The 27,316-nt window shown below is 45.4% G+C and overlaps 1 protein-coding gene across 1 annotated transcript; it reads right to left on the bottom strand.

Annotated features, from left to right (window-relative positions):
* On the bottom strand, positions 1-27,316 carry UBE2V1 (ubiquitin conjugating enzyme E2 V1). The gene is made up of 4 exons (XM_044298872.1): positions 27,162-27,316; positions 14,940-15,088; positions 11,503-11,628; positions 1-765 (listed from the first exon to the last, which is right to left on the bottom strand). Exons 1-4 carry the CDS (start codon positions 27,181-27,183, stop codon positions 619-621), a joined length of 444 nt encoding a protein of 147 aa, XP_044154807.1. The 5' UTR covers positions 27,184-27,316; the 3' UTR covers positions 1-618.

Below are 27,316 nucleotides of genomic sequence, written 5' to 3' on the forward strand. Positions count from 1 at the left end.
TCTGCCACATCCAGCATTTATTAGAGACGACACAAAGGAGGGGAGGGGATGACCCAAGTTAGCACGCATTCTCATTAGTAGTCCATGAAACCCAGTCTAAAAACTGGACACAAAAAGAATATAGCAGAAAAAAAAAAAAATCTGAAATGAGGAAACAAATCGACGCCTCGATGGACTTGAACTAAATGTCTATAGCGAGGAAAAGAAAATTGTAAAAAATAAACTGCAGCAATAACGTGATTGTGTGATACAGGCTTCACAGTCAGATAATGTGCCACGCTGCTCGCAAACAGGAAGAATTTAAATAGATTTTTTTTTTTCTCGACACTGGAACGTTGACAATGCAGACAGGATTATTGTTATAGCACAAACTTAGATTTCTGTTTCGAAAATGAGGGAAGGGGGGAAAAAAAATATTAGTATAATTTACAGCATCTCAAGATAAACTGGCGTTATCTCGGGAAAACTTCCAGTACGTCTGAGGTCTACAAGATGTATCTAGAAAATTTACTACTGTGGAAAATGACGAGAGCATAAATTCCTTTTAAATTGGGCATGAACAATTTTCTCTTTTCTCGTTTTTTGTTTTGCTTTTTCCAATTTTTTTTGTTTTGTTTCTTAATTGCTGTAACATTGTCCTTCAGGGGGCTGCGGAAGTTTCATATTTTCTTTGGACATCATTAGGCGCCGCAGTTCTTGCAGGATGACTTTGATGCTATAGGAATTCTGCCATTTTGCTAGAACAGATATGGCTCTGGGATCCACCTATTCAAAGAAAAGGAGAAAAAAAAACACAAGGCCAGGGGTCAGAACTTGAAATCCAGTCTCTTCATGCTGACGCTTAACACCAAGGATATTTGGATTCTCTTCCGATTCCCACCGACCCCAAGCTCCAATTATGAAGAAAGGCTGCCCTCTAGCGGTCGCTGCCACAAGCCTTTTTCTTTTTTATTTTACTTTGTATTTATTGTGCTCAGTTTTATTAGACCTAATTTACTAGTCACAGACTATGGCATTTGTAGCTATTGGGTAGACAGGTTTTATGTCCAATGTACGAACACTTCTTATTTAAATACTTTCCTGTATACTTGCCAACATAAAATCTATCTAGTTTTATAATGATCATTTTGCTTGACTGTTGAACATACGATTAATCTCTCCTTATAGATACTAATATGCCAAGAATACAATTCAAACCGGATCCAGTCCAGGTTTTGGGATATACAGCCGATCCAGTATGGGCGCTCTCTGAACTTGGGGTGTGCGTTATGAAATGTAATGTCAGGGAAAAATACATTTGATGTTGGTAATGAGAAAAGAGGGGTGATTCCTCAGAAACCATAGTATGTACTGCCACCACTACAAGATCATACCAATGACTGTCCTGGCAGTATCTCGCTTGGATTACATCACCTAAAACAAGGTGTAAACACTATAAGTATCCAACTATTCTGTGAACCAGACAGGTGTAAAGGAAAACTGGCCTAGTTGCCCATAGCAACTTTCATTTTTCAAAACTACTTTGGAAAATAAAAAGTTGGAATCTGATTGGTTGCTATAGGCAACTACGCCAGTTTTCCTTTATACCAGTTTGGATAAATCTCCCCCACTGACTGAAAGACCAGCATCATATACCAACAAAGCCATTCAAGAAAGAAGTCCTGGCAGAACTTCACCAGTAAGGTGGGCTTGATATCTCAGTCAGACCATTCATTCTGCCCAGAGAGCCCCCTGCAGGGACTCAATTAGAGCATCACACTAATCAATGCAATGCCCTTCTGTGGGATCCTTATCAAGAGAATAGAGCTGTCATACAGTTAACCCAATTCTACAGCTACTATTATCTTGAGGATTACACTTCAGATAACACCATCCCCTCACAGCAGCAGTAAGCTGACAATAGATTGCCCATCTATACAGGAGGGATTATCAGAAGGACAATATCTTGTATTTAATCTTCAATAACTTTACTGCCAAAATGAAAAGCAAAACATTCCTAAAAAAAACTTTTTTTTCTATGAATATTAAAGGTTTTCTGAGACTTTACTACTGATAACTTATCCTTTGGATAAGTCGGCAGTATCTGATTGGTGGGGGTTCGATACCTGTAACTCCCACCAATCAGCTGTTTGAGAAGGCACCGACAGTAGTGCCGTGGCCTTCCCCCTACTTACCTAGCACAGTGCCATCCATTTTACAGAGGGTTTGCTTGGTATCACTGTTCAGCCCCATTCAATTTAATGGGGATGAGCTCAGACTTTGCCATGTGACCAATTAACGTGACGTCACATGGCCTAGGGAAAGCTGACAGAAGGCTGCAGCGCCACTGCGTGCGCCAGTGCCTTCTTAAACAGCTGATCGGCAGGGGTCTGGAACCCCCACCAATCAGATGCTGATGACTTATCCAGAGGATAGGTCATCAGTAGTAAAGCCTGAGAAAACCCCTTAAAGTAAAAAAAAAAAAACAATAGCCTTTTCTGTTGGGTGTTTCCCTTTCTCTGCTAAGGACATATTTCACATCCTTGCAGGGTGGCACTTCAGTAGCCAAGGGTGTATCTCATATGTCTTTGCTACTGAGGGCTGAATCTCGGGCTGTGTCGCAGCTAGAATATACAAGCCAAGCTGTTCTAAAACAGACAATCTAAACCAGGGATCAGCAACCTTTGGCACTCCAGCTGCTGTGAAACTACAACTCCCAGCATGCAAACTTACTCAGCTCTTTTTGTAACGCCCACAGAAGTGAAAATTGAATTAGTCTTACCGGTAATTCCTTTTTCGCGAATCCTCCATGACGGCACCTTACTTGGAGATTATCCTCCTCCTCCAGCCAGGCAGGGACAGGAAGGTTCAAAAGGGCCCGCCTCCTCACTTATCTTCAGTGTCTTCTGGACTTGACAGGCCCTAAACTTACACACTCATTCGTGACCTCCACCAGTTAATTATCTATTCTTTGTTATACGTATTAAACCTCATACATATATCTCTAGACTAATTATTAACTTTATAACTAGTCCCTTTTTTTTTTTTTTTTTTTTTTTTTGGGGGGGGGGGGAATATAAGCGGTGCCGTCATGGAGGATTCGCGAAAAAGGAATTACCGGTAAGACTAATTCAATTTTTCCCCTCCCCTCCATGACGGCACCTTACTTGGAGAACTAACAGATTAGTCAATTAGGGAGGGACAACAGCTTGTAAAACTTTCCTACCGTAGGATAGGTCTCTTTTAGAATCAGTATCTAACCTATAGTGTTTTACAAAAGGTATGCGGATTCGACCAGGTTGCTGCCCTACAGATCTGCTCCAAGGAAGCGGATGCTTCTTCCGCCCATGAAGTCGATACTGCCCTTGTTAAAAGAGCCTTGATATTTACCGGGGGTCGTTCTCCTATTGCTATGTAGGCCTCTGAGATTTTAACCACCGTGTAATAGAAGGTATGGACGCTTTTAATCCCTTCCTACCCCCTAGGAATTGGACAAATAGGTTATTAGATTTTCTCCAGTCTTTAGTTTCTGATATATACTTCAGAACACATCTTCTGACATCCAAAGTGTGAAAAACCTCTTATTTTTTAGATCTGGGATTTTCACAGAACGAAGGGAGAACCACCTCCTCCATTCTATGGAACTCCGAGACAACCTTAGCCAGAAAGGAATTGTCGAAACTTAGAATTATTCTGTCGTCCCTGATCGTCATGAAGGGTTTTTTAACCGAGAAAACCTGTATCTCGTTAACCCTACGGGCAGAAGTAATGGCCACTAGGAATACTGTTTTAAGGGTCAGATATCTGATATTTGCTGACTCTAAGGGCTCAAAGGGGGGTTTAGTGAGACCGGAGAGGACAGAGTTTAAATCCCACGGAGCGACTAGAGGTCTACTCCGGGGTCTGAGTCTGACGGTTCCCTTCATGAAGCGAATGATCCACGGATTAAGAGCTATCTTTTCATCTAAGTAGGTACTTAATGCTGAAATTTGAACTCTAAGGGTACTAGGTTTTAGCCCTTTGTTAAAACCTTCTTGAAGGAAATCTAGAATAGACGGAATACTACCCCTGGAGCTAGAGGTATTTACTGAACACCAGGAAACATATCTCTTCCAGATTTTGCGGTAAATTTTATTAGTAACCTCTTTTTTGCTGGCTAACATGGTATTAATTACTCCGTCCGATAAACCCTTAGATTTTAAGACTGCCCTTTCAGGATCCAAGCAGAGAGGTGCAGACTTTGCGTCCTTGGGTGGAAAACTGGCCCTTGAGAGAGGAGGTCTTCCGACCAGGGCAAAATCCAAGGATCCTCCCTGGACATCTTTGCCAGGAGAGGAAACCAGGATCTCCTCAGCCAGTTGGGAACAATCAGGATTACCTCGGCCCCTTCTTTTATTTTCCTGAGAACCCTTGGAATCAGAGGCAGAGGTGGGAAACAGTATGCCAGTTGGAAATTCCAAGGAAGAGCAAGCGCATCTGTTCCTGCACTCCTCGGATCCCATGGATCCAGGGAAAAATAGGTTGGTAATTTTGCATTTATTTTGTTTGCAAAAAGGTCTATTTGGGGAAGACCCCACCTTTGTGTTAAGGACTGAAAAATTTCTTCCTTTAAACTCCACTCCCCCGGATCTAATTTCCTGCGACTGAGGAAATCCGCCTGTATGTTTTGCGTCCCTTTTAGGAAGACCGCTGACAGGGAGAGGAGATTCTCCTCCGCCCACAGGAAAATCTTGTTGGCTAGGGCTTGTAGTTGTTTGCTTTTTGTTCCTCCCTGGTGGTTTATATATGCTACCACCGACTTGTTGTCGGATCTTATTTGTACATTGGACCTTTCTAACTCCTTTGAGAAGTAACTCAGAGCCTCCCATACCCCCAGAAGTTCCCGATGATTTGATGAGTACCTCTTCTGGGCCTGTGACCACTCCCCTTGGGCTGACATTGTTTGGAGATGTGCTCCCCAGCCCCAAAGGCTGGCATCCGTGGTGAGGATCCCATCGTTTGTCTTATGGTGTGGGATCTTTGTTGCCTGAACTGTTTTACTTGGGATTGGATTTTCGAGATTTTTTCTGCTGGTAAAAAGCATTTTTGGCTCACCGAGTCTATGAGAATTCCCAGAAAAACTATCTGTTGCGTGGGGACTAAGTGGGACTTCTCCCGATTTAAAATCCAACCCAGTTCCTCCAGTCTGTCTATCGTTTTGGATAGATTGGTCTCTAGGTCTTTTCGGGAGTCCCCCACTACCAAAAGGTCGTCCAGGTATGGAATTATCATTATTTTTTCCTTTCTCAGAGGGGTTATTGCCTCTAGCATAATTTTTGTGAAAAGCCTGGGGGCAGTCGTTATCCCAAAGGGTAGAGCTTGGAACTGGAGATGTTTTAGCTGCCCTTGGACCCATACCGCTATTCTCAGGAATGGTTGAGACCCTGGATGGATGGGTACGTGAAAATACGCATCTTTCAAATCTATGGATGCCAGAAACGCCCCTTCCTGTAGAACTTTGACCGTGGTTCTTATAGATTCCATCCTGAATTTTTCGTACTTTGTGGACCTGTTCAGGGCTTTCATATTTATAATGAGACGCATTTTCCCGTTTGTTTTTTTTACCAAGAATACCCTGGAATAACAGCCCAGACCGACTTGGTCCGTAGGTACCGGAACTAAGACGTTCATCTGAACTAGAAGTCCGATTTCTTGCTCCATGCCAAGCTGGAGATGTTCCGAGCTCTGAACTGGAGTCTGAATAAAAAGAGGGGGGGGGGGACTCCTTACAAAGGGAATACTGTACCCCTTGCGGAGGGTATTTAGTAACCAGTGGCTGTAAGAGTATTTTTCCCAGCAATCCACAAATTTTCCCAGTCTTCCCCCCCACTGGGGCTCTGGCGTCATTTTTTGGAAGGTTCCTCGGAACGGGGAGAGAACAAAAACCCCTTCCCTTTCTGTCTTCCTGATCTCCAGTTTTCCGATTTACTTCTTTTATTTTGAAAACTAACCTTTTTTTGGGGACGAAAAAAGGGAGCTTTCCTCTTCTTTTTATCCTCTGGAAAATTCTTTTTAGAGTCAGATGCTTTCTCTAGGATTTTATCTAAATCCTGACCAAAGAGAAGGTTACCATGAAACGGAATGTTACATAGTTTTGCTTTGGAACCCGTGTCACCAGACCAAGCTTTTAGCCAAAGTGCCCTTCTGGAGTTATTGGCTAGAGCCGTAGCTCTTGCGGCCAGCCTGACAGAATCCGCTGTTGTGTCTGACAGAAAATCTACGGCTTTTAACAAAAGAGGGAAGGAGTCTGCAAAGTTTTCGTATGGGGTATTGGACTTCAAAAGTATATCTAGTTGTTCCAACCAATTTTTTAGGGATCTAGCCACGGACGTGGCCGCGATATTAGGTTTAAACAAAGCCGCGACCGCATCCCAGGTTCTTTTAAGGCTAGCATCCACTTTTTTGTCCATAGGATCACGCAGTGATCCTGTATCCTCGAATGGTAAAGAGGAACCCTTAGCTAGTTTGGAGAGTGACACGTCAATTTTAGGACAAGTCAAGAACGGGGACAGTTCTTCTTCGTCAAAAGGAAGCCTTTTCCTAATTGTTCGGGGTAGGAAAACCTTCCTGTTAGGATTTTTCCACTCCCTCAAGATAAGAGACTGCAGATTTTTATGTACCGAAAATACCCTTTTTTTTCTTGGTTTCTAATACTGAAAACATTCTATCTTGGGCAGACTTATGTACTTTTTCTTCCTTAATTTCCATGGTATCCCTAACCGCTTTTAATAGATCCTTTATATCGTCAGATGAAAACAGATAATTTTTAAAATCCCCATCAGAGTCGGAATTAAAACTATCCTCGTCGCTATCTGAAGAAACATCAGAGGACGATGAAGAGGTTTTTAAGGGGGATCTTTTCCTGGGCCCCTGTTTGGAAGTAGATGGGACGTTAGCGGCTGCAGAAAAATCTGAGAAAGCGTTTTTTATTTCCTGCTTAATCAGGCACTGCAATTCCTGTTTCAGGGACGGGGCTTCCTCCCTAACAATGCAATCAATGCATTTCTCACAAAGTTTTTTAGCATAGTTATCGGGGAGTTTGGCCGAACATACGCGACATCTAGGAACTTTAGATTTCGGCGATATTTTAGGCCTTACAGAACTATCCTTGTCACTCTTCCATACAAAAAAGGGGAAAGATGAGAAAGACTTAGTACAGTGCAAGCAGCATTCCATACTCACAACCTGGATGTCACTCACAGCTACAGGTTGGTCCATAGCTTCCTCCTGATCCATATGTGCGGATGTCTGAGGCTGCAGGAGCTTGCAAACTCTCTGGTCAGAGGCCGACATCCGACTTGACCAGGGCGCCAGTTTTTAAAGGATATGTATGGCCGGAAGTCTTCCCAGGACCTCCGACGTCATCCAGCCGGGCAACACTCCGGCTACCCTAATTAGGCCCCCAGATGACGTCACCCGCCGGAGCCGAGAATCTCGGGCAGCGGGCAGCCTAGACACCGGAAGAACTCCTTGAGTGTCCGGTTGCCGCGGCCTGCCACTACGCGCTGGCGCGCGCGAGTTTTGAAGAAAAGGAAGGGACCGCGGCAGGCATCCATGGAACGGACTTACTTGCCTAAGGTAAGACCGTGGCTGGCGCAATGCACCCGCCCTCCGCAATCGCTCCCGACTGGAGCACGAACGTAGTCCTATCCTCCGCCTGGCAGGGACAGGAAGACACTGAAGATAAGTGAGGAGGCGGGCCCTTTTGAACCTTCCTGTCCCTGCCTGGCTGGAGGAGGAGGATAATCTCCAAGTAAGGTGCCGTCATGGAGGGGAGGGGAAAAGGAGGATTCTCGGAGTTGTAGTTTCAGAACATCTGGATGTTGCTGATCCCTGATCTAAGCACTAAAACGTGATCTACCAGCCAGGTGAACGTCAGAAAAAATTAAAATAGTTTTTATTTAAATTTATAATTTATGTTGGGAAAAAACAAACAAAACAAAAACACCCATGGCATCAGTGGGGGCCAGCCTACAAGGTAATACCATAATTAGCCTATGTCAAAACTGATGAAAGGTCCTCTTTAAGTGAAATAAAATGTAATTTTTCATTTAATGTTCCAATAAAAAAAAAAAAAAAAAAAAAAAAAAAATTCTATGAAACACTTGTGGGGTCAAGCCAATCATTATTCCCCTAAGTAAATTCTTAGGCTACTTTCACACTGGCGTTTCTGGGTCCGCCTGTGAGATCCGTTTCAGGGGTCTCACAAGCGGCCCAAAACGGATCAGTTCAGCCCCAATGCATTCTGAATGGATGAGGATCTGTTCAGAATGCATCAATTTGGCTGCGTTTAGTCTCAGTTACGTTTTTTAGACGGTCACTAAAACGCTGAGGAGCCTAACGGATTCGTCTAGACTTACAATGCAAGTCAATAGGGACGGATTCATTTTTCACTGACACAATATGGTGCAATCGAAAACAGATCCGTCCCCCATTGACTTTCAATGTAAGTCAAGACGGATCCGTTTCGATTTAGACTTTTTTAATGAATAATGCAAACGGGGGGGGGGGGGGGGGGGGGGGGGGCTTTTCTCCTTTTATCCCTTGTAAATAATAAAATATTTGGGGCTAAAGCAATATTTTATTGGAAGAAATTTATTTTTATTTTCACAGCCAAGTATTCCTAAATTCTATGAAACATCTCACTACACTCCTTGAGGCATGACATTACCAAATTGGGGGCGTGGGGGTTCACTGTAGGGGTACCTCAATGTCCAAAATGCGACCTGGTGCCCAAAAAGTATTCCAGCAAAATCTGCCCTCCAAAACCATTACTGCCCTGTTTTCCTTCTGAGCTCTGCTGTGTGCCCATACAGCAGTTTACAACCACATATGGGGCGTTTCTGTAAACTGCAGAATAAGGTTACCGGAAAAAATTGAAAATCTGCAAAAAATTAAAATTTTCAAATTTCACCTCCATTTTGCTTCAAGTCCTGTGGAACTAAACAATATTTCTAAAATCAGTTCTGAATAATTTTAAGGGTGACATTTCTAAAATGGAGTCAGATATCGGTGGTTTCTAATATACAAGTCCCTAAAAGTCACTTCAGAACTGCATTGGTCCTTAAAGTCAATTTGGGAACCTTTTTCGAACAATTGTTTCTAAACTTCTAAGGCCTCATGCACACAGCCGTTGTTTTGGTCCGCATCCGAGCCACCGTTTTGGCGGCTCGGATGCGGACCAATTTACTTCAATGAGGCCGCAAAAGATGCGGACAGCACTCCGTGTGCTGTCCGCATCCGTTGCTCCGTTCCGTGGCCCCGCAAAAAAAAACATGTCCTATTCTTGTCTGCGCTTTGCGGACAATAATAGGCATTTATATTAAAGGCTATCCGCGCCATTCCGCAAATTGCGAACCGCGCACGGACACCATCCGCGATTTGCGGACCGCAAAACACACCACGGTCGTGTGCATGAGGCCTAAGTCCTACAAAATAAAATGACATTTAGAAAATGATGCCAACATGAAGTATGTGGTAAAGTATATGGAGACTGTTAGTAACCATTTTGGGAGGTTTCACTATCTGTCTTAGGCTCTATGGCCAGCATAGACTTCTATTATGACGGAATGCGATATGGAATGCCTCTTACAGGCTTCTGTGATGCATTCTGTCATAGAATTAATTACGGAATTCTTAGATAACCCGAACTTGCAAATAGAAGGTTTGTTTTACACTATTCCTGAACCATGACTGTTCCATAATAGTCTGGTGGCTTGTACAGGGCAGGAAGGAGTTAGAATATGTCTGTATACACTGGTACACTTTCTCAAATGGAGGAGAGGGATTCCTATGTGCTTGGTATTTATTTTATCTCTTGGGGGATCAAACAATACTCAAGGTGCATTTACACTGGGCGAGAAACCAACTGTCGGGAAGGTAGCAGTTAATCCTGACAGTCGGCACCTCGTTAAGTGGAAATGAAGCGTTTCATTTACATGCAGCCATCACCTCCACTGTATGAGGACGAGCAATCGCTAGCTACTATACAAACCCATTGCTCCTGGGCAGCAGATCGCTATTTAGGGCTCATTGAGACGGCCGTATGCTGTCCGCAAAAATGCAGATCCGTTTTTTTTTTGGAGACAGATCAGCAGGTCTGCAAAAAAACGGATTGCCTTCCATTTTTTTGCTGATCCATAGACTAAAATAGAATGTTCAGTCTAAATTTTCTTATTGAGGGTAGCACCTCTTTTAGACTGAACACGCCCATCTACCTTCTAAGCAGAGTACGTTTGTAGCTGGTTTCTACACTGCCCTGAATATTGGAGGCTTAATCAAGTCCAAAGTGAGGCGGCATATTTAGTGATCGGGACCCATCTGCGGAAGCCATCTTGATGCCTGGTAGATGGGCCCGACACGTATGTGCGCTAAGAGCTTCCATTATTCATTTATAGTCGGTGTTGTACCACTTTTATCTAGAATGACCCCCATTTCTTAGCTCTATTGTTTGTATATATAACGGTGTGCACCCATTTTGGTTTTTGTAGACTAAAATAGGGCCCACTTTTATCTAGAATGACCCCCATTTCTTAGCTCTATTGTTTGTATATATAACCGTGTGCAGTCATTTTGTTTTTTGTAGACTAAAATAGGGCCATGTCCTGATTTTCACTGACAAGTATAGGACATTTTCAATGTTTTTTTGCTGAGCTGTTCAATGGAAGAAAAGGGCCCCATAGAACTGAATAGGACAGCATCTAATCTGCAAAAAAAAAAACAGATCCGTATTTTTGCGGACAGCATATGGCCGTCTGAATGAGCCCTTATACAGCACAATCTGCTACCCGGGAACGATGATTGAGGTTTCCGCACCAGCGATCATCTCAGCCGATGATCAAGCGGTGATTTGCGGCACCTTTAGACGGGCAGATTATCGGGAACGACCATCCGTAAGAAGGTTCACTCCCGATAATTGGCCCGATATTTGGGCTGTGTAAATCTAGCTTAATTCTTGTCATTTACTATTACAGCTGAGTGACTAGTGCAGGAAGCCGCCATTAACAATGTTTGAAATCTGCCTTTGACGACAATGAGGCAGCGGATCAATATAAGGGAGGAACGCTGCTACTTATGAGCAGAACCAGTGACACAGGCACAGATAACCAGAGACAGACAATTAGATTTATGCTGCACCTACGACTTCCTGTCTCTACAGAAATCATTAGTGTAAAGGAGTGTGAGCATTATTCAATGTAATACAAGCTTAGTATTGCAAGTCGTTTCCTTGGTATGATGTCCATTTCCACCACTGAGGGGCCCTGTTCACGTACGGTTCCTCTGCTTTGATGACAAAGGTTTCTGGTCAGGGCTCTTCACTTTTTTATTGGTGTCCACACAGATCCACACACTGACAGCAGGGCATGTTGTCACAAGAACAGTGGAGCAGAGAAATTGTAATCAGGGAGTAGATCCTCTAAGTTCTCCTCTATAAAACGGACAATGCCCATATGTGACAAAGCAGAAGTGAAATGTACTACTCACCACACCATTAGAATTATTCACGCCATTCATATTAATTTTTGTTACAAATTTGACGAACGGAGGAGATTCTGGGTATTTAGGGCCACACTCTACTTTAAGGCTGTATATCCTGTTTTCATAAATTGTCTGGAGAAAGAAAAAAAAAAAAAAAACTAAGTCACAAGAAGCATGACAGAACACTGGTAAAAAAAAAAAAAAAAAATTATGCAAGACATCAAAAGAGGGCGGAGCATATTTACAGCACATTGCAAACTCCTTTATACTTTGTGACCCTGACAGAGGACTTAGCAGGCAAGGTTCACACCATGTCCTCCAAAAATACAGAGATGCAACTGTGCAGCAACTATATGATTACAAATGCAGGTATACCCTTGGCATCCAGGATAGGTCATCAATATCATATCAGCGGGGGTCAGACTCTTGTTTTAAGAGGCCGCTGCACAGCGCCATACATTGCATCTGAACCTCATTCACTTCAATGGCACTGAGCTGCGCCTAGGCCATGTGACCAATGTACGGGGACATCATTGGCCTATAAAGAGGCCTAAGTGCTCACACAGCGCTGCAGCCTCTTCGACCAGCCTATCGGTGGTGGTCCCGGGAGTAGGACTTCTGCTGATCTGGTACTGAGGATAGGCCATCAATATTACATTTTCTAGAAAATCTCTTTAACTTAAAGAGGACCTTTCATAGATTTTTTTTAGTTTAATTAAATACCTTTCTTTGCTGGGTACCCCCCGCTGATGCTGCCACCCTGCCTGTGTTTTACAAATATCGCTCCTACGCCCCGCTGTGCCCCCACCCAGTATGTTAATAGTATGTCACAATTACGCTGGTTACGCAATGTGAGCAGAGCACTTTAGGAGCTCAGAAGACAGCCACAGAAATAAGGTGATAGGTCATATAACTGAAATAACCTGCTGTCTGTTTCCAAGAGTAACCAGCAGAGGTAAACATATAGATCAGGAAAAAGTTCTCAAGATAATAACCTGTAAATCCAGTTTACACACGCAATGTTTAGCTACGGTTCTGTTCACTGCAGGTTTGTCTATACATCAGACACACAGAGCCTTCAGACCCTTTAACTTTTTTCACATTTCATTATGTTGTTAGGTTTTCCCTATCAATCTGCACTCAATACCCAATTTTGAGAAAGTGAAAAAAATAATATATGTAATAATAAAATTTTAGCCAATTTATTAAAAAGGAATTCTGACCCTTTGCTATGACACTTGTAATTTCTCTTCATCATCTTTGAGATGTTTCTACACTTTGATTGGAGTCACATGTGGTAAACTCAGTGGATTGGACGCGATTTGGAAAGACACAGCCCTGTCTATATAAGGTCTCATAAGTGACGATTCAGATCACAGCAAAAACAAAGCCATGAGGAGGAAAGGACTGCCTGTAGAGCCCAGAGTCAGGATTATGTGGAAGCACATTGCTGGAGATGGCTACAAAAACATTTCTGCTGCATTGAAAGGTCCCAAGAGCTTTGGGGTCTCTATAATTATTAAACGGAAGATGTTTGGAACAACCAGGACTCTTACTACAGCTGGCTTCCCCACTATACTAAGTAACCAGGGAGATGGGCCTTGGTAAGAGGGGACCAAGTGCAATGGTCACTCTGGCTGAGCTCCAAAGATCCTGTTTGCAGATAGGTGAAACTTCTAGAAAGTCAATCACCACTGCAGCACTCCACCAATCTGGGCTTTGTGGCAGAGTGGCCAGAAGGAAGCCTCTCCTCAGTAAAAGGGCTCATGCACACGACCGTATGCATTTTGTGGTCCGCAAAAAATATGGATGACATCCGTGTGCATTCCGTATTTTGCGGAAAGGAACAGCGGGCCCTTCATAAAACAGTACTATTCTTGTCTGTAATGCGGATAATAATACATGTTCTATTTTTTCGCGGAACAGAAATACAGACATATGGAAACAGAATGCACACGGAGTAAGTTCCGTTATTTTTTGCGGACCCACTGAAGTGAATGGTTCCGCATACGGTCTGCAAAAAAACGGAACGGACACGGAAAGAAAATACGTTCGTGTGCTTGAGCCCAAAGACACATAAAGGTTTGCAAAAACTCAGACTGTGAGGAACAAGAGTCTCTGGTCTGATCAAACCAAGATTGCGCTTTTTGTCATCAATTTAAGCATCATGTTTGGAGGAAACGAGACATTGCTCAAAACCATTCCTACAGTGAAGTATGGTGGTGACAGCATCATGATGTGGGGGTATTTTTCTGTAGCTGGGACACGGAGACCAGTCACAGTTGAGCGAAAGCTGAATAGAACAAAGTACAGAGATATTCTTAATGAAAACCTGATCCAGAGTGCTCTGGACCTCAGACCGGGTCAAAAGTTCACCTGACCCTGAGGGACATATCTTCAACTCAACTTGAACCCAATTGAACCTCTCTGGAGAAACCTGTTAACGGCTGTCCACTGATGGCCCCATCAAACCTGACAGAGCTTGAGAAGATCTGCAGAGATTCCCCAAATCCAGGTTTGCAAACCTTGTGGCATCATACCCAAGAAGACTGGAGGCTGTACTCTCTGCCAAACGGGCTTCAACTAAGTCCTGGGTAAAGGGTGTGAATACTTTTGTCAATGCAAGATTATAGTTTTTCCTTTTCAATAAATTAGCAAATATTTTGAACACTGTTTTCACTTTGTCATTATGGGGTATTGAGTGCACAATGATGGGGGAAAAACTTGAACTTTTTTTTATTTTAGCACAAGGCCGCAACATAAAATGTGAAAAAAGTGAGAGGAGCTGAAGACTTTCCAAATGTACTGTATAACATACCGATAGGCTGATGAATGGTGTCAGACGTGAACTTTCTGAGAAGATGAAGCTGTGTAATGGTATAGTGCTGCACAGTATGTGAGGGGGGAGGCATTTATCAAGATGTGCCTTATTTAGTAAGAGGAACATGCCTCTCGATAAATTAGGCACATCTGTGGACCTCCTGAAAGTGTAATCTATGCCAGCTATAATGTGCACTCTCTTCTGGTGTACATTACAGTAAAGCTGACGAGCCGCAGGAGGGCCATGCCTGCTTCTGTAAATCTGCACCCACTTTTGAAAATTGGCGAGTGTGATGTAAAATCCCCAAAAGACACAATTTTATTGCACAAATGATGCTCATGCAAAAACGTGTGCCTTTTGATGCCACATTTCAGGGGTGACAGACTGAAAACTATGTTGGGCTCTATCCAGAGACACTGATGTATTACGGTACTGTACATGCTCCAAGTTGTCATACAGCACCCATAAACTTCCATGAAGCCACTTGGTACATGTGCATCAATCAGATTACATATTATGGAGCTAGTCTTCTCTAAAATCACTGCCAAGAGGGAACAAGTGCCGTTATATATCAGAGGCGACCATCACAGCACATATGACAGGGGGAAGCTGTAATACTTACTCTAGGTGGTCCAATAATCATACCAGTCCATCTTGTGAGTGTCATGTCTTCATCATCTACCAGACCCCAGCTAACCGTCCCATCACCAACTCCTTTCTGACCTTCTTCAAGTTCTTCCAAAAGCCGAAAATTACGAGGAACTTTGACACCTAAAATGAGAAACAAGGGATTAGAATGCCGTCCTCTGGTCACTGACCTGATCTCTGCCACTTTACAGTCAAAGTACGTGCATGTTATGAGAACAGGGGGGGGGATCAAGTACCATATGATGGCTCATGTAATATCCATGATATTCTGCTGGTGGAGTCACTGTGTACATACATTATTTCACCTGTACTGATCCTGAGTTACATCCTGTTTATACTCCAGAGCTGCACTCACTATTCTGCTGGTGGAGTCACTGTGTACATACATTATTTCACCTGTACTGATCCTGAGTTACATCCTGTTTATACTCCAGAGCTGCACTCACTATTCTGCTGGTGATGTCACTGTGTACATACATTACTCATTCTGTACAGATTCTGAGTTATAACCGCTTTTAGAACCAGGCGCTGAAATCTACCAGCATTCTCTGCTTGCTCGGTGTCTGCACAAAGCTCCCTAAGGTGATCTGCATTCTGGGAAGTGTGGTCTTTACACCTGGAACCGTACAGTCATCAGGAAAATGAACTCCTCTCCCCAGCATTATAAGAGCTCAGCTATGCTGTGAGGGGAGGGGTATCTTTCCACAAGCTTGGTAACCATTTCAAATAACCAGAAGAATTGTGATTGCAGCTATAGAGTATAATACAGTATATCATTTAGAATTAGTACAGGATAGGCAATGTATGTACACAGCAACTCCACCAGCAGAATAGTGAGTGCTGCTCTGGAGTATAATACATTATGTAACTCAGAATTAGTACAGGATAAGTAATGCATGTACACAGGGTCTCTACAAGCAGAATAGTGAGTGCAGCTCTGGAGTATAATACATTATGTAACTCAGAATTAGTACAGGATAAGTAATGCATGTACACAGGGTCTCTACAAGCAGAATAGTGAGTGCAGCTCTGGAGTATAATACAGGATGTAGTGTCATATAGCAAGTTACGGATGGGGGTGCATACTGACATATGCACCAGAACTTCTACACTTGGGCAGAGTGGAGAAAGAGTAGCTGCCAGTCCAAAGAGTATGGATTGCTAAGCCAGTGGTTCATATTTGGTGACTGTCAGGACATGTCTCTTGGCCGATGTATTCCGACGGTCTGGTATGAAGAAATTTCAAAAACGGAGGAATCTGCAGAACTTGCAAATCCCTAATGTTATAAGCAATAAGTACACCGGTATGAAAAGCTGCCGGTTCTATTCCTTCACACTCTGCAAGGCCGGTAACTGACCTCGTAGAGGATGAAATCTACACGTATAACATCATATCAATGTAATAGAACCTCATAGGGAAGGAAGAGACAAACCAGAAAATGCGGAAGTGAAACAAGAATAACTGAAGTAGAAAGTGATAACGGAGTAAGAGGAGGTGTCTGCACAGGGTCAGGTATGATGCCCCGGGAGCTTCATGGCGAGCACAATCAGTATATCCGCCCCCGAACTGACTACCAGGATACAGAATGTAGAAGCAGAATTTAAAGGAGCTCTAAGGGTTAACGCACACTTTCAGGAATTATGTGCGGACAATTCGCACTGAAATCTGCAGGGAATTTACGTGCGGATTTGGTGCGGATTTTCCGCTTGCAGATTTTACTTTCCCTATTGAAGTGAATGGAGAAAATCCAGTCAGGAAAGATAAAATAAACTTGACACGCTGCAGATTTCAAAGACCGCACCATAGGTCAAAATCGGCATCTTGTGCATGACAATTTAAAATTCTCATAGAATACAATATACATGCAATCCTGATGGTGTGCATTTAGCCTGAAGCTTATCAGTACAGCTGCTCATCCGCTTCATAAAACAAATCTGTTACTATTTCTATTCTGAATCATTTTCCAACTTCTGGCATGCAGCCTGCAGTGTAAAGAATGGTGGATTTCATGGCTAAAACTCCATCCATGCACCTTATGTGTATAGCAGTATGTCTGGTATACAGATGAGTGTACCAATCACTGCAGAGATATCCTACGCTTACATGCAGCCCGGTCAGGAATGTTGTATGTTTGCAATTCACCATCCACATCAAGGTCCACACATCACGGCTGTGAAGTAAGCCATTGATGGCAATCTGACAAAGACCAGAGCACAGCCGGAAGTGGTGTGATGGAGACTTATGGACTAAAGTCGGTGGAGGGACTGGAGAAGATTAAGATAAGCTGAAGCACCCCACCTATTTTTAGTATACCGTAGATAGCCCGACTGTAAGGAACTTCCACCACTATGGGGCACGTGCAAGGAACCCCAGGGACTACAGCACTGAACCAGCAAGAAAACCTGCACGGCCTTATGGACAATAACTGAAGCTCTCACCTACAAGCTTCCCCCTGTGCTCGGTACTGCCCCCTAAAGAAGCAGGGGAAGGGTAGCGACAACTGCTCAGACCACAGTTCTGCTCTACTATAGTGGTTGTCAGGCTACTTTCACATCTGCGTTTTTAGTTCAGGTTTTGGGGTTTCAGAGGATCTCAGAACCTGAATGGTACAGATCAGTTTTGTCCATATTCATTGTCAATGGGGACAAAACTGATCAGGGAGCATCGGTTCGGATGCTTGCGTTTTGGAGCCGGACACAAAACCACTGCAAGCGGCGTTTGTGCGTCCGGTTTGCAAAACTGAACAAACCTGACCAGGCATGAAAATCAATGTTAGGCCTCATGCACACAACCATTTTTCTTTTTAAGGTCCGCAGGTCCGTGACCGTTCTTTCGTCCGTGGGTCTTCCTTGATTTTTGGAGGATCCACGAACATGAAAAATGAAAAAAAAAAATCTAAGTCAAGTTTGCCATTGAAATGATAGGAAAAAACTGACACTGATCATGGACGCGGATGACAATCTGGTGTGCATCCGTGATTTTTCACGGACCCGTTGACTTGAATGGTTCCGTGAACCGTTGGCCGTGAAAAAAAATAGGACAGGTCCTATTTTTTTCACGACCAGGAAACACGGATCACGGATGCGGCTGCCAAACAGCGCATTTTCCGATTTTTCCATGGACCCATTGAAAGTCAATGGGTCGGCGAAAAAAACCCCGGAAAACGGCACAACGGTCACGGATGCACAGAACGGTCGAACTGCCTGCCGGATCCGGACGCAAACGTATGGCATTTGTCAGATGGATCCGGATCCGTCTGACAAATGCATTGAAATACTGGATCCATCTCTCTGGTGTCATCCGGAAAAACGGATCCGGTATTTATTTTTCTTCACAGATTTAAAGGTCTGCGCATGCACGGACTGGAAGAACGGATCCGTCAATGCGGCACTAATACATTTCAATGGAAATTAATGCTGGATCCGGCAAGTGATCAGAATTTTTGGCCGGAGAAAAAACTGCAGCATGCTGCGGTATTTTCTCCGGCCAAAAAACGTAAGAGGGACTGAACTGATGCCTGAACGGAATGGTCTCCATTCAGAATGCATTAGGATAAAACTTAAGACTTAAACAGGCGAATGGGCAGCAGAGCAGGACGTACAGGGTGCAGAGACGGCAGAAGATAAGGACACAACGGCAGATAATCAGCCATTAGTCACCAGTAAACTGGTCCATTCACTTCCAGCCAACACGACTTCCTCAGCCCAGCCCCCCATACACAGAGGGATTCAATCCTCCGACATCACTGGAAACCATAAAGTAAGTGAACCCACGTGGCACCTAACTCTTTGTGAGACTTGCGAAAGCTATTGTTGGCCACTGAACAGTCAAGCCGGGTCCATGTCCCCTCCAGAGAGAAAAGACTGCAAAGTACCGTAATGGCAGATAATGTTCCCCCCCCCGCCCCCCCAACCATCTGTCCTCCAAAAATACAGAGCGACTGCCAAAGAAGCGATCTGTATCCAGGGGTCTACATATATCTATACACACACGTACATATACAAGCGCCTGAGACGAGCAGGAAACGACTGTCATTCATCAGGTGTGGGCGGCAGATGCTGGGGGGTGGAGGAGAGGAATTAAATTAAAGCTGACGTCGTTCACTTCTTGGATTTCCACAAACTCCTTGAGAAAGGACTGCAGTAGGAAGCAATAGACAACTACATGCATAGCAATCGCCTGATCCACAAGCTGCTGAATGAATACAGGCCAGTTCCCTACGCTCTCCTACATGGAGACACTGCGCCTAATCTGAAGGATTGCCTATTATATTCTGTGATGTGACTCATTGGGAGGTAAATGCCTCGGAGTCGTCATCCACATCGGAGTCACAAAACAGAACCAGTGGCACCGGATCCACGACTTTCCTTTCCCTGAGAACATGGCACCCATACAGAGTATCACCTTCCAGATCTCAGTATGGACGACCAGTTGTAGGGGACATAAGTGGATCATACCTGTAAATGGCTGGGGGAACGGAGCACCGGGGAGCAGGAGAGTAGGATTTTTTTTTTTCAGCAGGTACAACCCGCTGCTGACCACAGTTAAAAATGTCCCAAAGCGGAATAGGACCAGTTTCACACTAGCGCTAAATTGATCAGAGGAACAACCTGCATCCGACATAGACAAAAAAGGCTGGAGCACCGCCAGACCCCACTGACTATAACGGGACCCGGCCTGTTTCCGGCATTAGTGCCGAGATTCGGCCGGACGAATACCACTGGGAGCAGCGGTTTTTCTCTGGACAAACCAGGGCTGTGGAGTCGGTAGATAAATGCTCCGACTCCGACTCCTCAGTATTATTTTGTACTTCCGACTCCGACTCCCCGACTCCGACTCCTCTGTATTTAATATGCGAATGTATTTTATACATTCCTTGAAGGAAAGAAAGAAGTTCTTCTAAGCTCTTCTAGCACAGAGGTAGTTGGGCAGAAGCTGCTGCCTTCTCCTTTGTGTGCTGATCTTCTGCTGAAGATAGGGCAGTGGGAGGATCCAGGAAGGGACATTTATTTTAATACATGATTTCCCTAGAAGAATCCCATAGTCATGTTTAAAGTTTAAGATAACATTCTGAGTTTACACGTTTTATAGCCTTAGGCCCCATGCACACGGCCGTGTGCGGGCCGTGGAACCGCGGCCTGGATCCCTCCTGAGAGCAGGAGCGCACGGCGTCACTGGTTGCTATGACGCCGTGCGCTCCCTGCTGCCGGCACAGTACAGTAATACACTGGTATAGATCGTACCAGTGTATTACTGTACTGTGCCGGCAGCAGGGAGCACGGCGTCATAGCAACCAGTGACGCCGTGCGCTCCTGCTCTCAGGAGGGATCCAGGCCGCGGTTCCACGGCCCGCACACGGCCGTGAAACACGGCCGTGTGCATGGGGCCTTAGCTGAATGACAGCAGTTTTTCCAATGGTTTACAGCTTCAGTCTTGAACTATTGACCCTCCATTCCCTTCACTTATACAAGTGTCTCTAGTCCTGCAAAACACATATTTACTTAATCCCTTATCAGTGAGAGGCTAGGTAAACCATGGGCATTGTGTTCCCTGTAACATCAGAACACAACACAATGGAAAGTATATGTATTGCCACTCCTAATTGTGCATTGCGTGCCATATAGTGAAGCATATGAAAAGCATGCTTCTTCACATCACTGAACGCGTTTGTTTTGCGGTTACGTGAGGCATGCATTGGTCTTTATTCTTACAGTAGAGAAGTCATTAATTATAACTGTTTATGAATTCGGACATTTAAACTTGCTTTTTTTTTTTTTTTATTCCAATTTAAATTTAGTAGGAGTCGGAGTCGGTTCATTTTTTGCCGACTCCAGGTACCCAAAATTGACTCCGACTCCAACTCCTCGACTCCGACTCCACAGCCCTGGGACAAACTAGCCAGATGCCGCGTGTCCCATTATTGTCAACAGCCTGCGGGACATATCAGCGCTGAGGACCAGTGAAGAGGGAATAAAGCGGTGGGGAGCAGGAGAGGATAATTATTTTTCCACAGGTACAACTAACACCGATGCCCAGAGTAAAAAATGTTCCAAAGCTGGACAACCCCTATAAAAAGGTTTAACCACTTTATTTCAGGAAGTCTTAGGCCTCTTTCACACGGGCGTCATGTTTTTTGCCCGGATAAGAGGCAGGTGCGTTGCGGGAAAATGCGCGATTTTTACGCGCGAGTGCAAAACAGTGTCATGCGTTGCACTCGCGTGAGAAAAATCGCGCATGTTTGGTACCCAAACCCGAACCTCTTCACAGAAGTTCGGGCTTGGGATTGATGTTCTGAAGATTGTATTATTTTCCCTTATAACATGGTTATAAGGGAAAATAATAGCATTCTGAATACAAAATGCATAGTAAAACAGCGCTAGAGGGGATACATTTTTTTTTTAACTCACCTTAGTCCACTTGATCGCGAAGCCGGCATCTCCTTGTGTCTCCTCTGCGCTGAACAGGACCTGGGGTGAGCATTAAATAGAGGTTAAGGACCTTTGATGACATCACTCCGGTCATCACATGGTACGTCACATGATCTTTTACCATGGTGATTCACCATGGTAAAAGACCATGTGATGACCGGAGTGACGTCATCAAAAGGTCCTTAACCTCTATTTAATGCTCACCCCAGGTCCTGTTTAGCGCAGAGGAGACACAAGGAGATGCCGGCTTCGCGATCAAGTGGACTAAGGTGAGTTAAATTTTTTATTTATTTTTTTTTATTTATTTTTTTTAACCCCTCTAGCGCTGTTTTACTATGCATTCTGTATTCAGAATGCTATTATTTTCCCTTATAACCATGTTATAAGGGAAAATAATAATGATCGGGTCTCCAGCCCGATCGTCTCCTAGCAACCGTACTTGCTTGCGGATGCTATGCGATTTTCACGCTTCCCATTCACTTCTATGGGGCTTGCGTCACGTGAAAAAAATCGGACAATATAGAGCATGCTGCGATTTTCACTCAACGCACAAGTGATGCGTGAAAATCACCGCTCATGTGCACAGCCCCATAGAAATGAATGGGTCAGGATTCAGTGCGGGTGCAATACGTTCACCGCACGCATCGCACCCGCACGGAAAACTCGCCCGTGTGAAAGGGGCTTTACAGTTTGATGATATGGTTCACCTTTGTTAAAAATTTGGGGACTGTATTCATGATAAACGAAGCCACGTCCAAGGCCACCATACTGTCCTACTAGTGCTCAGGTCCCTCTGCCAGATGGAGGGCCAAGATCAGTAATGGCGAACCTTTTAGAGACCGAGTGCCCAGGTTTGCCACCACGGGCCAAGATGACTGAACATGTGAAACATCTTATGGTGGTGCCTGAAGATGGCAGTAAACTGGCCAAACTTAGAAGGAGAAGTTTTCCTGTCTTAAAAAGGGTTTTGCACTTTGTTTTGTTGATTGGCGGGAGTCCCGGGTGTCAGACCCCCACCGATCAGAAGCTGATGATCTATCTAGAGCAGGGGTGCACAACACAGTATGGGGAGGTGGGATTGCTAATGCCATCGCTCGTCCCCATACAGAATCGCTGTTTTTGGGCAGCAGAGCGTGTTTAGACAGCCCAATCTATGGATGGAAATGAAAATTTAGGTGACTGCATGAATGACGCGATTACTTGATGAACAAGCATTTTGCTTGTTCATTGGCGGCACATTTACACTGCCAGATAATCGCTAACAAGCTTTCCTATGAACACTGATTAGTGATTATCTGGCAGATTCTCGGCCGTGTAAAGGACCCTTAAGCTGAAACTAGACTTAACAGACACTCAGACTATCAACTTGTCCACTTCTCAGGTACAGTACAGTACTACGTGTCCTCTACTGCCCTCTGTACCACAATGAGTTGGTCCTGTGGACAACAGGTGGGGGCCGCTCCATTGTATTTTTCTGGTACACTGTGTGCTATGCAGGACCCTAAGAACCTCCTGTCCTCACCATAGATATAAACATAATAATATACATATATATATTTATAATGTCAACATATTCTGCAGCGCTTTGCCATCCGGGGGTTTACCGCTGAAAGTGATGTACCTCTTCCAGCAGCTATTCCTGACTTATCTATGAGGACTTGCTTTATCTCTCTTGGCCTCAGAAAGAACACAGAAAGAAAATATGTTCGTGTGCATGAGGCCTTCGGATAATTTTTCCACAGAGTTATGAACTCAAGTTACAATGGTTTCATCTTACAAGGGTCATCCCAGACCCAACAGTGCGGGGCCACGGTACAGGAATGTGGTACTATTCGTAGCGTGTGCATGTAAACCGTGTTCAGACCAATGACACCTTCAATAATCTGCAGTGTGAATACACTCCAGGACGGCGGCCTCTCCATGCAGCAATACACAAGATCGGGGGCAGAATCTGCACAGGAGACTGACGCCTCAATACCGGGTGCAGCGTCCAGGGCAGTGTATGAACCTGTAAGGCAGACTCTGTCTTTGTTGCTATGCGCAGTTTCATAAATCTGCCCCAATGTATGTACCTATAGGTTTTCAATGGGAAATCCGCCTTTATACAAATCAGATTTTTTCAGGCCGTGATTTAGAAAACAGTGCCACGGCAAATCTGCTGCAGAAATCTGACGACCACCCTCGCATTTCTGCGGCAGATTTTTTCGCTGTGTATTTTGTCATGTTAGGAGGCATGGCTTGGATGTCTATTACACAGCACCGGATGTACCGACTCCACGTGCTATGGCCTGTGTACCCCCCACTACTATACAGAGTAAGGCCTTATGCACACGACAGTTGTTTTTCTCGGCCTCCGTTCCGTTTTTTTTTTTTCCGCGGATAGGATGTGGACCCATTCATTTCAATGGGTAAGCAAAAAAAATGCTGATAGTTCATCCGTTTGTGTTCCGCGTCCGTTGTCCGTGTTTCACTTCAGCAAAAAAAATAGTGCATGTCCTACTTTTTTCACATTTGCAGACAAGGATAGGCATTTATTACAAGGGGTCTGTGGGAAAAAACTGATCCGCCCTGGGAAAAAAAAAAAAAAAAAAAAAAAAAAAAAGATGCCGCATGCGGTTTTTGGGGCGGACGCAAAAAACAACTGTCGTGTGCATGAGGCCTAAGGGTATGTTCACTTGTGGAGTCACGCAGCAGACATTCCAGAAAATCTGCAGCATATTGCAGTACCAGTAAAGTCTAAAGCAGACAAAAAAAAAAAAAACTGCAGCGGAAATTGACCAGCAGTCTGGTTTCTACATTGGCAGTATGTCACTTTATGCCGCAGATTTCCACTGCGCATTTCACAGTTAATGCTAAATCTACTGGTTGTGCCCACACCCTACTAGTTAGGAGCGAATCGAGTCGTCTTATCAAGCAGAAATCTGCACCTATGATGGGCGGTCCCTGATGAGGACACTCTCCCACCACTTGAATAAAACAGCTGGACGTCTCGGCGGAACCTGACAATATTGCTGTTGTGCCGCTGCTCCACGTAGCAGTGCAAGCGCAGAGCCTCTGCTTCTGTTACTGGAGCAGCGACTATGCTGGCGCTGTACACTTCGGATAGCGGTGCATGAACAGCTGCTGCAGCAGAGACTCTGAACTTGCACCGCTACTTGGAGCAGAGGCGTAGGCATGAGATTGTCAGGGCCTGCCGAGATGTCCAGCCCTTTCAATCGAGAGGTGGGAAAGAGGGTCCTCCTTTCAGGGACACCCCGTCACGGGTGCCGAACTCTGATTGATGAGACAAATCAATTGGCTGCTCTCTAGTCCCTATAACAGTGATGGCTAACCTTGGCACTCCAGCTGTGGTAAAACTACAACTCCCAAGATGCCCCCCTTGCTTGGCTGCTCTCAGAACTCTGTAGAAATAAATGGAGCATGCTGGGAGTCGTAGTTTCACCACAGCTGGAGTGCCAAGGTTAGCCGTCACTGCCCTATAACTTACCTGCTCCCCAGCACCCGTGTCACTCCGGGTCCCTGCTGCATCTCCCCGTCACTTGGCTCAAAACATCCAGCGACAACAGCCAAGAGCAGGCTGTGAAGCTGACCAGCCTCAAGGGGGCTCGTTCCTGTCGCGGTCTGCTATCGGCTACTCTCCCCGTTGCCAGATGCAGTGGCGGCTGTGCAGGGATGCGAGTGCTGGGGAGCAGGTAAGTAACCTGTCACCTCTCCTGACAAGTCTTTTTAGAAACTACTTGCACCCCAACCCCCCCCCCCCCCCCAGTAATAATGAGCATCTATTCTTATCACTCTAGGATATGTTATTCTCTTATTATTCCTGCTAAAAATATGACCGAATTAGGCCTCATGCACACGGCCGTGACGTTTTTTGCGGTCCGCAAAGAACGGAAGCCGTCGGGTTGCCTTACGCAATTTGCGGAACAGAAGCTGGCAAAATAAATGCCTATTCTTGTCCGCAAAGCGCGGACAAGAATAGGACATGTTATATTTTTTTAGCGGGGCCACGGAACGGAGCCACAGATGCGGACAGCACACGGAGTGCTGTCCGCATCTTTTGCGGCCCCATTGAAGTGAATGGGTCTGCATCCGAGCCGCAGACCCAAACAACAGCTGTCTGCATAAGGCCTTACTAGCAGTCTGCAGTGAAGTCAGTGACTCTTCGGACAGGAGTAACACGACATCGGAATCAGACTAGGCTGAGTTTGTTTTGTAAGCTGTTACCATGGAGACAAAAGTTTGCATAGGAGCTGCGTACACAAAACTGGAGGAGATCTAGAATAACCAGCATTGACTTGTCCTCTTCAATGGGTAGTGATGGCTCATCTACCCTGCTGGGGGGAGACCAGTTAACCATTTCCTGGCTGTAGGCAAGCACTGTATGACGCTTGCCGCTAATTCCATCGATTTCTGTGGGGGTGGAGCCAATGGACCTCTGTTCTCCAGATAGAGGAGGGTCCCAGAGGCGAGACCTGCACCTTTATATCTAGGGATGAGCGAATTTCCTATTTTGAAGTTCGTGTTGTGGCATTTACTGAATTGCGTTATGGATTCCGTTGCCACGGACCATGACGGAATGCATAAAGGAAAGTCTATGGGCTGCATAACGGATACGCCCAGTTTCCGTTTTGCAGGGGAGTCATCTCCTGCATAATGGAAACAAGACGGATCCGTTATGCAGCCATAGACTTCTATTATGACGGACTGAATAAAGGCATTCTATCATGGTCCGCGGTAACGGAATCCATAACGCAGTTCAGTAAATCCCACAACACGAACTTCAAAATAGGAAATTCGCTCATCTCTAGACATATCCTGTGGCTACACAGTCACTGTGCAGGGGATTCTTCGTAGATGTAGCAGAGCCGAGCTGGTTACTGAGGGGTTTCTATTATGCATCTAATACGGCAGTGGCTGCTGATCTACTTAAAGGGGTTTTCAGTTTCTGATATTGATGACCTATCCTCCGCAGTGGTCCAACACCCGGGACCCCCACCAATCAGACTGTGGTGCTCCTGTGAGTGCTGCAGCCCCCCACAGGCCGTCCATTGGAAGGTGGCCATGCTTGGTCTCACAGCTCAGCCCCATCCACCTGAACAGGACAGATCTGCGCCGTCCACAGGACCGATGTGACATCACTGAGAAGAGGTGACGGGTGTCACTGATGACCCATCCAAATCTCAGAAAACCCCTTTAACACAGGGGGTTACAGCCTCAGCTCTGCTACATCTAATCCAGGACACAGGCTTCTTTGTCTTCACTGTATTCCCTCCAGCCACAGGGATGGACATTACACTGCACCTGGGGCCCCATGACACTACACCAGGGCAACATACAGACGTGTGGTCCCTGGGGGCCCCACCTCCAGCGTAACAGAAAGAACCCCTCCCCCTGTAAGGCCTGTGGTGGCCCCTGGAGCACCCGTAGGCCAGGAGGGCCCCCAGAGCACTCACAGGGGTTGAACCAGGAAGGATGGCCGCAGACAGGCAGCAGCGTAGGAGCCACAGCTGGATGTGTGGCCCCCAAGGACCCCTCTGCTTCCATAGGTGTGGAGCAGAGCCGTGAGCCGGCCGGGGTGTGTGCGCTCCTGACAGAGCACAATCATGCGTTGTGAGGAGAGGAGGCCTCGGGCCTTACCGAGCCCCAGACAGCGCCCCAGCGCGGCCGAGCCGGCCCCGTCCTCCGCCGGTGGCAGCCGCTCCCTCAGGGGCCACTTCCCCTCCTCACACGCCTCTTCCTCCCCGCTTCCCCCCTTTACCCGACTCACTTGAGCCCGTGGTGGCCGCCATCTTGCGTTAGCTGTGCTCCGGAGCCGGCCTCTCGGTGACGTGACGGAGGGCGGGCTCCTCACAGCCGGCTGTCACAGGGGAACGCTGGGAGGAGCTGGCGCCATGACTGACAACGCTGGGGTCAGCATAGAGA

Source organism: Bufo gargarizans, chromosome 6 (genome assembly GCF_014858855.1).
Source record: "Bufo gargarizans isolate SCDJY-AF-19 chromosome 6, ASM1485885v1, whole genome shotgun sequence".
NCBI lineage: Eukaryota > Metazoa > Chordata > Amphibia > Anura > Bufonidae > Bufo > Bufo gargarizans.